The sequence below is a fragment of the Eublepharis macularius genome, chromosome 8 (genome assembly GCF_028583425.1).
Source record: "Eublepharis macularius isolate TG4126 chromosome 8, MPM_Emac_v1.0, whole genome shotgun sequence".
Taxonomy (NCBI): domain Eukaryota; kingdom Metazoa; phylum Chordata; class Lepidosauria; order Squamata; family Eublepharidae; genus Eublepharis; species Eublepharis macularius.
Genome location: NC_072797.1, coordinates 142,083,430 through 142,095,799, shown reverse-complemented (window position 1 = coordinate 142,095,799; position 12,370 = coordinate 142,083,430). Strand labels below are relative to the sequence as shown.

At 47.5% G+C, this 12,370-nt stretch overlaps 1 protein-coding gene across 1 annotated transcript in view; it reads right to left on the bottom strand.

Annotated features, from left to right (window-relative positions):
• Positions 1-12,370, bottom strand: part of SRP72 (signal recognition particle 72) — a 40,271-nt gene that overhangs the window by 1,756 nt on the left and 26,145 nt on the right. Inside the window, exons 11-18 of the mRNA XM_054987034.1 lie at positions 10,460-10,532; positions 9,676-9,740; positions 9,097-9,192; positions 7,008-7,111; positions 5,157-5,234; positions 4,589-4,726; positions 4,127-4,164; positions 3,331-3,490 (exon numbers count right to left, since the gene is read on the bottom strand). Coding sequence (XP_054843009.1) covers positions 3,331-3,490; positions 4,127-4,164; positions 4,589-4,726; positions 5,157-5,234; positions 7,008-7,111; positions 9,097-9,192; positions 9,676-9,740; positions 10,460-10,532 — 752 coding nt within the window. The remainder of the gene's footprint in view (positions 1-3,330; positions 3,491-4,126; positions 4,165-4,588; positions 4,727-5,156; positions 5,235-7,007; positions 7,112-9,096; positions 9,193-9,675; positions 9,741-10,459; positions 10,533-12,370) is intronic.

Genomic DNA, 12,370 nt, shown 5'->3' with positions numbered 1-12,370 from the left:
CACGGAGGAACATAGGGAGGGAGGCGGTCCCGTAGGTATGCCGGACCAAAGCCGTGAAGAACTTTGTATATAATAACTAACACCTTGAACTGAGCATGGTAACTGATGGGTAGCCAGTGGAGCGACTGTAGGATGGGGGTGATGTTCTTGCTCCTGCTTGCTCCTGATAACAATCAAGCTGCAGCACTTTACACTAATTGGAGCCTCCTAGTTAACTCAAATGGGAGGCCAATGTATAGAGTATTACAATAGTCAAGCCTTGATGTTACCATAGCATGGATCCAAGTGGCCAGGTCAGCTGTGTCAAGATAAGAATCCATCTTCCAGGCAAGAATGAGGTTGTAGAAAGCATTTTTTGCCACTGCCTTAACTTGTTTTTCTAGTAATACCACTGCATCCAGTATAACCCCTAGGCACTTAACCGAGTCTGCAAGGGTCAGATGACCTCCATCGAAAGTGGGGAGTACAATGTCTTTCAAGATCTCTGCCTTCCCAACAAGCATCACTTCAGTCTTGTCTGGGTTCAACTTCAATTTGTTGTTTTTCAACCATTTCACCATGGCCATCAGGCAGCGATCTAAGATTTCTACCGCATCTTGTGGGGACCTGGATAGCGAGATACAGAGTTGGGTGTCATCTGCATATTGATGACATCCACCTCCATAGCTGCGAATTTATTTGTTTCGATTTCTATTCCACCCTCCCCACATCGGCAGGCTCAGAGCATATTACATTAATGCACATTAAAATTTACAGTTAAAACATAATAAATTCAACATATTTAACAACACAAATACAGCGCAGCGCTAAAATAATTCAATCAAACCATTTCCACTGTCACTAAAGATAATTAAGCATTTAAACGTTTCTTTGGAGGTGGATGTTCTGAAAAGGCCCTTGCTCTGGTCAACACTAGTTGTTTTTCACTGGATCGAAGTGTCCTCTGGGGCACATATGGGGAGGGGCGGTCCCGAAGATAGGCAGGTCCCCATCTTCACAGGGCTTTGTAGGTTAATACCAAAACCTTGAATATGATTCGGTACTCCACTGGTAACCAACGCAGCCGGTGCAGTACTGGTGTAATATGTGCCCTTCTCAGCACTCTGGTGCTGACACGCGCCGCTGCATTTTGGATCAGTTGCAACCACTGGATCTGATTCAAGGGAAGCCCTGCGTAGAGTGCATTACAGAAGTCTAGCCTAGAGGTGACCGTTGCCTGAATCACTGTCGTTCAAGTCGCAGGTTGAGAGATAGGGGGCAAGCTGCCTAGTCTGTCATAGATGGAAAAAGGAAGACCCGGCAACCGCAGCGGCCTGAGCCTCCAGATTCAAGGAGGCATCCAGGATCACTCCCAGGCTCCTGACTCTCGGGGCCGGTACAAGTGGTGCCCCGTCGAGGGCAGGAATCTGGGGTCCCAAATCCACTTGTCCACGACTCAAGTACAGGATCTTTGTCCTCGTGGGGTTTAATTTCAGCTGACTCTGCTTCAACTCTTAGAATGAGTTCTCCTAAAGGCTTTACGTAGAGGTTGAACAACATGGGAGATAAGATTGCGCCCTGCGGAACCACACAAGATAGCTCCCATTCTGGAGATAGCTGATCTCCGACGGCAACCCTCTGAGTCCGTTCCATGAGAAACGATTTAAACCAGTCCAGGGCACATCCTTTGATGCCCACTTCTGTCTCTAGACGCCTCAACAGGATGGCCTGGTCTACCTGTGTCAAAGGCTGCAGACAGATCCAGGAGGAGCGATAAGGAGGCGTGGCCTTTGTCTGTGTTCAGACAGAGATCATCCACTGACGCTACTAGTGCTGTCTCTGTCCCATGCCCTGGTCTGAATCCTGACTGGAAGGGGACTCTAGAGCGCTAGAATTATCCAAGAAGGTCTGGAGTTTGTCAGCTACTGCTCCCTCAATCACTTTGCCCAGAAAGGGCAGATTAGAGACTGGGCGGTAATTGGCCACATCATTTTTGTGTAGGGATGTTTTTTTTAATTAGCGGACAGATAACTGCCTGTTTGAGCAGCCGGGGGAAGCTGCCCTGAGTTAGCGATTGATTTACAGTAGACCTCCGTGGTTCACTTATGTGGTCCTTGCTTGATATTAACAGCCAGGATGGGAAGGTTCGAGCACACAAGTAGTGGCTTGCATAGACATCAAGATCCTGTTAAGATCTGTCGTCGTGATTGGTTCAAAGTTACTTAGAATGGCAACTTGGTTAAGAACTTTGCTTAAACGTAACCCTATATCCAACTCATAGATATAAATGCAACATGTCCAGTTCTTTTTTTTGATTGCAAAGATGAATATAAACCAGGAATGGTAGATGTAGTGAATTTCTGAACGAAGCGGGGTTTGGATGATGCCACGGCTTCATTTCCCCTTCAGACACATGCAAGTTAGCAAGCTTAAGTTTTTAGTCAGACAGGTTTAGTAGAGCATAGACAAGTCGCCTGTCATTTCATTGCCTTTTGCTTGTGCCTTAGTAGAGGGGTCCCTGCAACGCTGCACACCCGCCTCCGAGCCAATCAACGGCCCTTCTGCATATAAGCCTGTGCCTCGGAGTCACTGACCGGCCGTGTGCAAATCCCCCCAAAGGAGGAACCCGGAGCCTGGCCCGCCTCAGGTGGAACCGGGTCGCTCAGCCCTCCAGCAGGGCTGCTGGGGGTCTGAGTGGCTGCGAGCAGCACTGGGAACGGTGGCCGGGGGGCTGAATGCCCAGACAACGGCCTCTGCGTCTGCACGGACTTGCCACTCGGTGGGTCCCAACCCATGCGTGGAAGACCAGCGCTCCGATGACAAGATGCATGCAACCCCCCCACAGAGGAAGCCTCGTTCCTACTGACGAAAACGCGCATCCGCGTTGGCCCGGATAAGGACCAAGCCGCTCATCGGCAGTATTCTGCAGGCGCTGAGACGCAAAGCCCCTCTGCGCCCCATTTGGGAAAGAGGCCACTGCAGGGCATTTTCGCTGTCCGCAAGAAACTTGGCTTTGAATGTGCAGAATTCGTTTTTTACATCTGACCACAAATACTGCAAAAAACCCCACGGTGATTAATTTTAAAGTACGCACAGTGGAAAGGTGTATGAAACAATGCATAGTTTGTTGCTCACTGCTGTATGCCAATGCTGATTTCTGACCCTGGCCCATGGCCACAGTAGGGTTCCCTCTTCATTACGGGCTTCATTCACGTCTGCCAGGTCCCAGCTTATTTCCCAAAGGCAGCACGCGATAATTACCCAGCAGCAGCTAGAGGGACCCCCCGCCCGCTTGCCTTTCTTCTTCGATTCCCTGTTACCAGAGGACAATGGCAGGCCCTGGTTACTCACAGTTCGGAGGACGCTGCAGACATGGCTCCTTGCGTCCCTTTCCCAATCTGGTCCTTCTTCTTCCCCTTCTTCCTCCCCCGATAGTAGGAGCGTTCCCGCATGGGAAGCCAGCGCTCGGGGTCTGGAGCCACTTTAGGATCGTAGTTCTTTGGCAGTTTTCCTACGACACATTCAGCACAGAAGTCATTGGCATTTACTGGTTTAAGATCAGCTGAGCTGCTGGCAAACTCTAGCCCAAAGCAGTGCCCGAGTGCCATAGAGAGGGGAAGACGTGTCGTACATTTGCAGGATACTTTTAAATTTCATTCCAGCAACACAGTTTTCCCCCCACTATAATCAATATACCCTACCTAGGACTAAAATACAGGCTTAGACAGAACGAAATCTGTTCCAAGATTTAGGGCACCTAGCAAAAGTTTAACACAAGATGACAACTGCATTCAGATCCGCCCTGCCTGGCCAGATTCAAAAGATGCCTCTGTTCAGCCCATTTCCTGCCTCAGTGAGCCAGACCCCTCCGGGAAGCGCACAGGCAGGGGAGAAAGCAACAGCCCTTCTCCTCATGGGTCACCCCACAACAAAAGGCATTCAGAAAAGTTACAATCGAGGCCACGTTGCGTAACTGCTAAAAGTGTCAAACTCCCATGCAAAGTTAACTCTACTTGAACTTGTTGAGACTGATTTGAAAATGTCACCATATGGTGGCCATTTCTAGGCTTCCCCCCAGCCCACAAGGGTTCCATGTACCACTCCACTCATCAACTGACCAGACAACTTACAGCCACGAGGCACTCACCTTTCTTCTTCTTTTTCTTCTTCTTTATGTCCCCTTGGCTAGAAACAAACAGAAGACAGCCTGTCTCAGATGTAGCAAAGAAGCAGAGCAAATAAAAAAGTTTGGGCGGGGCGGGGCAGGGAGACAGAACCAGCGTAGCTTGTAGCTGCAAGAGACATAGTGGGGGGTAACCACCCACCCACCCACCCACAGACTTGCCAGCCTTCCCCTCCTGCCGCAGCCCAATAACTTCTCTTCGGGGGGGGGTGTCAGCAGAACCTCAGGAACAGCATAAGGAGCAAAACGTGTGTGGGGGGAGGAGACGAAACGCGGAAGGGGGAATGGGTAGAAATCGTCACCCTGTTTTCTGCAAACAGAAAGGAGGAACTGCGTGGCCTGATGAACCCCATTCACTTTTTTCCTGAGCTCATTTTGTTTATATCAGTGTTGCTTGAGAGGACCACGTAATTAAAGTTTTTTTACCCTTGCTCTTCCTGCTGACTCTCGTTTGTCTGTTTCCCTCCCTTCTTCCGAACGTACGTAGCCCCGTGTGAGTTTTCAAGTGCATCCACATCTACTTTCAAAGACATTGTGTCGGAGGAAGGCAAGTGCCTGCTAAGGCTATTGGGGGAGAAGAGTATAGGAATAACACAAATGAACTGAGCAGAGGAGGGAAAGGAAGACAGCCCAGCTCAACAGACGCAAGAAAAGGGGCTCAAAGGTGAGGAATCTCTCGGCACATCTGTAGAGGACAAGTTTGTTTTTGCCTCACGCCCACAGAGCATGGGCCCTACCAAAAATGAAGCCCAAAAGACCGGCCAGCGCTCTCTTCCAAGCGGGTGCCTAAGCCCAGGGCGTGCTCTAGAATACTGTGCTGTAGTGCGCAGGGGCGTTCCAAGAGCGGCTTAGGAGTTCATCAGCAGGCAAGACGCAAATTGTATTCTGAAGGCAGAAAGAGCACCACGGTAACAAGGACGCCCGTTTCAGAAAGTGGCCGAGCAAGGGGCCTGGTTAATACTCCCACCTCCCTCCACCAACCTAGGAAGGATACACTTTAGCTTTTTCGGGGTCGACCAAGGAGTATGCTGAGATGAGCTGGGCCAAGGTGTGGATGTCATCTGGGTTTTGCCTGCAAAAATATAGCGGCACGATTGTCATGGTTGCACGCAATCCGCTTCTGTACAAAGGCAACTGAGAGAGTTATTTCTCAATTCACTTCATGGAACAAGCATATTTCACTGTACTTCTCCTTAGAAGAGCAACCCTATTCAAGGCAATAGTCAGTCAAAGACCCAGAAGACACACCTGCGTACACAGGGGATTGGTGGGACGCATGCTCCCCATCTCAGCAAGGGACTTGCTACAGGAAGGAAGAACCGCAAATGGGTCTCTGAGCTCCCTGTAGCAAGGGCAAGGTAAAAACATGTTGGGCAGTTATGAACCTGTTTCACAGTTTTCTTTATCAAAGCCAGAGGAAACAGTGGAGCCTCCCCACACCAGGGGCACCCCAGTTCATCCCACAGAGAACTTAGCGCTGTATAACGATACAAAGTCAACAATCTTATCTAATAGAGAAAGTCTTGAGATAACCAAAATACATTTGAATTCTTCAGGTGAAGAACATTTTGTATGTGGCTACAGCAAACGCCCTAAGCCAGACGTCCGGGCCTTCCCTCACACATTCGCTTTTTCGTACACAGAGATAAACACCCAAGGGAATGCGTTTATCGTCATGTATGAAATGCACCCCAATACTATTGGTTTTATTCATATCCCACCTTTTCCCCATGGGAGACCCAAGGCAGCTTACATCATTCTCCTCTCCTCCATTTTATCCCCACAACACTCCTGTGAGGTAGGCTAGGCTGAGAGTGTGTGCCTGGTCTAAGTCACCCAGCAAGCTGCCATGGCACAGCGGTGAACCTGGGCCTCACAGATCCTAGTCCAACAGTCTAACTACTCATCTGGAACCACACATTACATGTGGTGTGGCGGAAAAATCAACACAAAAACCTCCTCACATGCTGGCTGTGTAGCTGCTGCTTCCAAAGCAGCAAAGCAGGAAGTTGTAACAGTGTCACAGCTGTCCCCAGCCTGGGCCCAAGTGGGCAGCCTCTATGCTTGCACATACACACCACTCTTGGGAAGGGTTCATCTTTGGCTGTTGCACATCCTCAAATCAGCAATGCTAAGTTTGGAAAGAGTAGTAATTTTATTTTAATTCAAGTATTAGGCTGCAAAGTAGGGGGGGGGGCTCTGGTAGTAAAGGAGGGACCAAGACACAGGGCTGAGCAGCTAAGCACCAAGTATCTGGTTATCTTGACCCGCTGGAACCAGAGGATAAAACTGCCTTTACCAGAGGGAAGGGTCAGGATGGTGCAGCAGCTGAAATGGTCACAGAGTGGTCCCTTATTAGGATATTCTGAACACAGACAAAAGGAAGTGCTTTCAAGGTTGCCTCACTCCCAAACCAACTATCAACTGGCTTGAACCCACACACGGAGAGTTTTTCCAGTGTTCACTGTTGGGTATTAAGAGGGCAAACTCAGAGTTATGTCTTTCTAAGCTCACTGAAATCAATGAGCACAGAAGGGTGTAACTCTGTTTAGGATTGCCCTGCAGAGGTCACTTGCATTTTGCCCTAGAACTTGCCTTCATACAGCTTCTTAGTTAGCCTGAAGGGCTGGCGGGGGGGTGGGGGGAAGGGGACACCACTTTTAACTTTTAAAAAATCTAGCTTGCCTATAACTCTGCTCCATATTCCACTTACGGCCATTAGATCTTTAAAGTTTCCGTCCTTTTCCCAGCGCACAGGTCCCATGAAGATGCTTGTGAGCACGACTAATCTCCTCTTTCTAGAGACTCCTAACAGACACACTTTAGTTCTCAGGGAAGGACTTACTTCCACAGCTCCTCTAGGTCGCTGATGGCTTCCTTCTTGCGGCCATGCTTCAGTTTAAAGTTAGCTGCTTCCCTGATGAGCAACAAATGAACTGAAGACTTTGGCTGAAAAACAGGACTTGCTTATGTTATGTTATGCTGGAATGATACAATTGATGTGATTGCTATTTTACACTGCTGAAGAGACCCTTGGAGCCTTCGGTGGACCCAAACAGTCAGTGCCCACGTGAGTGTGTGTGTGTGTGTGTTTTATTTCCAAGGGGTGCCACTGCAAAGCTGGAAATGCCGATAAAGGCCTGGCTGCTCCCCCAGCTCCCCCAGGCAGCTGCCCCTTCTGAAAAATCCAATGCCCGATCCTCGTGTTCAGCGGATGGCAACTTGAAAGCAGGAGGACGCGCAAGAAGCCAAGCGGCACCTGGTTGTGGACGCTTGTGGCCAGGCGGGGCAGGAGGGTTCCCCGTCAGCACAGGGGCCAGCCCACCCCCATCTCCACGGTTCTCCGCCCCCCTCTAAAACTCCACCACCTTTCCCAGTCCGGGACAGAGCAGCGTGTACATAGCAGTGGGGAAGTGTTCTGTCAAGGAGCCCGTGTCGCACCAGGTAGCCTCAACTATAGACTGGCTAAGCCAGTGATAAGCAAGAGCGGATTAGGAACCGCCTGTGGCTTTTCTGACCACTGCTCTCAACTCTTTATCCCCCCCCCCACAGACACACAAAGCAATAAATCACACAGGGGCAGAACTGAGTGCAGGTATCTGGGGTTCATAGAAACATTCAGTTATTGTTTGCAGCATGGCTGTTGTTCTCTCACTGAAAACTATTTGGAAACACCACTGAAGACAACCTCACCAAAATCAAAGAGGAGGAGGAGGGTCTTTGGCAGATCAGGCAGCTTTTTCCTTACCTCTCAACTAGTGACCTGGCAACAGTGAACCAATCAACGGTCATCTCCAGACTGGACTACTGTAATTCGCTCTATGCAGGGCTGCCCTTGTGGTTGATCCGGAACTTACAGTCGGTCCAGAATGCAACACCACGTACCCTCACCGGGACTCCGGTCAGGACACACATTAGACCTATCTTGTGCCGCCAGCTGCACTGGCTTCCAGTTGAGCTCCAGGTTAAGTTCATAATAATAATAGTAGTAACAACATTCGATTTATATACCGCCCTTCAGGATGACTTAACGCCCACTCAGAGCAGTTCACAAAGTATGTCATTATTATCCCCACAACAAAACACCCTGTGAGGTGGGTGGGGCTGAGAGAGCTCTGAGAGAGCTGTGACTGACCCAAGGTCGCCCAGCTGGCTTCAAGTGCAGGAGTGGGGAATCAAACCCAGTTCTCCAGATTAGAGTCCCACGCTCTTAACCACTACACCAAACTGGATCACTGACTATGGTGCTCAAAGCCCTAAATGGACTGGGACCTACATACCAACAGGACCGCCTCTCACCGTATGTTCCCCGGAGGGATCTACGTCCAGCTGATCATCAGCCTATGGTGGTCCCCAAGGATGCCTGCCTAGCCTCAACTAGGGCCAGGGCCTTTTTGGCCTTGGCACTGGCCAGGTGGAATTCTCTCTTCGTCGAGACCAGCGCCCTGCAGGACTGATGACCGTTCCGCCAGGCCTGTAAGATGGAGATGTTCCGCCAGGCCTATGGCAGTGGTTGCGGTCTGGGCGGGCGACCTGGTCTGCCTTTCTGCTGTGGCCTCGCTCTGTTGTTATCTGAAACATCCATGGCCTGCCTGCCCTACACCCCTCTGATGGCTGAAGAGGTTATAGTCTTAACATCTTTGCCGCTGTTGAATATGCTTTTATGGTTTTAAACTGAGCTTTATACTGTATTCATTGTTGTTATTTAATAATGTTGTTAGCTGCTCTGAGCCCGTTCACGGGGAGGGCAGCTTAGAAATTTAATAAATTAAATCAAATTAATGAGAAATGTTTTCATCCTATTGCTACTCTCCTTCAATAATGCAAGTTCAAAATAAATCCTGAAAAATGTGCGCGCGCGCACACACACACACACACACACACACACACACACAAAGGCATATCCCTGGAATCCCATCTAAGAATTTACTTGCCTGGAATTCTTGATACCACTCAATGGTTTGCGTCAGGACCTCAATGGCGCTATCGATGTCTTCTTCGTGGCTGTACATCGTTACTAAGGCCGAAACCTGCAATCATTCAAGCAACATTCAACGGATTTATTTATAAAACGTATCTGTCGCCTCTCCAGAGACCTGATCGAGATGGCTTACTAAGGAAATAAAACAAAGCCATTAAAACACAACTATTCAGAAGCAATACTAAGGAAATAAAACAAAGCCATTAAAACACAACTATTCAGAAGCAAACAGGAAGATACAACTAAGGAAATAAAACGAAGCCATTAAACAGCAACAATAATTGTGTTTATATACTGCTCTTCTAGACAGTCTAGTGCCCCATTCAGAGCAGTAAATAATGTCAGTGTTATTATTATTCCCACAAATTGCTGGCCTGATATACCAGACCACCAGCTCCTCTTTTGCAGCAGCAGCAGCAGCCTCAAGAAGTGACAGGCTATTATCCCACCATGCAAAGCTTTCCATCCCTGTGACACCCGGTAAAGGCACTAGGAAGGATTCTGCACGTGCTTAATTTAGGCAGTGACTCACCATGCCTGGCTTTTGCCTCAGTTCTTCTATGCTCCTCATGATGACACAGGCTTTGGTAATGTTGCCTTAGACACAGAACAAAAAAGCACCGTTACCCTCAGTACCTTTCTCCAGGTCTCTACTGGGGCCTTTGCACTCTGAAATGGAAACCCTCCTGTTCGTAGAAACCCTCCTGTTTGTTTGAGATGGGTAAGAAAGAGATGCAGAAACTTTTAACCAGGCCTCTGTGTACGTCACAGTTCTACAGGAGCCAGCTTACTGAGAATTTCAATTTTCCTTCACACAGGACAGGCAAATTTCTAGTCCCTATGACTGAAAAAACAAGCAAAATTATTATCGACAGAAGTCTCCGAAGCTAAAGAGATGGTTGACAGGGAGCACGGCTACAGTGCCTTGCTCAGACTAACCACGTCGGAACGAAGAACGCCAAATAAGTGAAAACAGCAGAACTGGATCCCACCTCCCCCCCCCCCCGCCCCCCACGCTGCAACGAGCGAGTAAAGCAGACTTGGTCCACCTGCCATTTGTGCAGGGGCAGAACTTGACTTGACTTGGCCTGGAATTTGTAAGTTCTCAAGCACTCTTTTGTGTGTGTGTGTGTGTGTGTACACATCACACACACCCTGTCTTTTGCATCCCTGTAAAATTAGTTTTCTTATTTTTAAAAAATTTTCATTATCTGTAAAATTAGTTTTCCTTTGAAGAAAAAGAGGTTTTAAGACGGTGGAAATGACATAATGCTGCAGTGGCGTGCTAGTGACGCACCTTCCCAAAGACACAGTACCTTGAGCCAGTTTCAGCTGCGCCATGGTCAGCTTAATCTCAGCTGCCTTTTCAGGGTGCTGGTCTGCAAACTCCTAAAGAAACAAGGGACAGGAAGACCAGTCAACCGACTGTTAGATGACCAGCTTCAGACACTGCAGGGCAGGACGGACGGCTGCCGAAAAGGAAGCATGCGCCCACTTTCTTTAGGCACGTGTGCTGTCCCGGACAACCCCCTTCATGTCTGGTTCAGATACAGGCATGCTCTCAAGCAGCCCTGGGCACCGAGTTTATCAGAGCACTAGTCTCCTGGCAAGAGGTACACCTCGACATTTCTGATTCATTTTGGGTATACTAAAAATATTACTAGAGAATCTTAATTCCATTTTATCTTTTTACTGAAACATAATTAAACATAATTATTTACACGTTTTTCAGAGACTCACTTAAAAAGAATCTAATATCATCTATAGATTTTACCTACACTGTTAAAAGAGAGCGATTATTTGAGTCCATTAATTATTTCTTACCAAAAATAAGCAAGGTTACAGGCCAGGAACACCTTCAAAGGTGATGCTCCAGATCAATTCAGTTTCCCCATATTTATAGGTTTTCAAAATCCTCTTCAAACAACAGCTGCCTGTTTCACCTGACAGGGCTCAGATTCTAAAAGTACTAAAGTTATCTATATTCATGTATTTTCTTCAAATATATAAAAATGTTAGTTCACTCTTACTACTTTTTATTGTAAGAAAAAATATCAAATATAGGGATTACTCGTTTCTCACACATCTGGCCACTCGCTGGACACCAACCGGCATCCCTCTTCAAACCGTATTTTTCCTTCGGAACGCAGTCAAACATTCTGGCCCTTCTCAGATGCTTTTCACTCTTGGCCTCAGATACATTTCTGTCTACTAACATTAATTACACTATTCTCATCTATGGAAGAGCATATTAGTCTGTTATTCCCTTTATCCCTCTCCAAGCGTGTTCCCTTCTGGGTTTCTGGACTCCCCATTTGACACGTCTCACTGTTTAGCTCCAGTTCTGGCCTGCAAGGCGCATGCGTCCTCCGTGATCTTTCCGGTCACGACCAGCAACCGTCCCCCCATACCTCTGGCCATATCTGTGACACTATGTGAGGGGACGGGCTAACCATTTGAAACTGGAGACGCAATCTTTGTCGTGCTTAAGTATGACTCAATATCTAAACTCCAGTTAAGGGCTGGCTGCAAACCAGCATGTGAAACGGTTCTGCGAAGTGGCTTGGAAAACCAGAATTCGTTTTAACCCTGTTCAAGCATTTCATTTGCAGCGGGCAAACCCACGGCAAAGGCAGTTTTTCCCTGCTGCTCCAACCTCCCTTCACTTGCAAAGCCACAAGCAGGTCTTGCTTGTGTCTCCCTTCACACACCTGCCTGGACTTTGCAAGCAAAACCGGGGTTTCAATGTACATTTGGCCCAAACAGAATCCTGAAGAGCAAACTTATCTTTTTTTTTTTTTGAAAAATTTTTTTATTGGGTTAGAGTCCGTTATTTTCACATTACATTCAATTTTCCCCAAATTTTTCACTTCTAACCCCCTCCCTTTCCCCCCCTTTTGTTGACTTCCAACAGCTTTCCCACCCTTTGTCCCTTTTCCCTTACTTCTGTTAAATTCCTCTATCTAAAACAGATATACATTCTTCATTATACTAAGCAGTACATCCTTAACTACTTTTCTTGTTATATACCCAAACTGTAAGTCTTTGTTTCCATCTTGGATAAACAATTTATCCCATTTCCAGTTTTAAATATTTCTATATATCATATATATCATATATCATAAACCTATATATCATAAACCATAAAACTCTTACATTTAAATCAAACAATTTGACTTATTCTCTATATATTACTCATTGTATCTTTTTATGGTAATTCTATATAA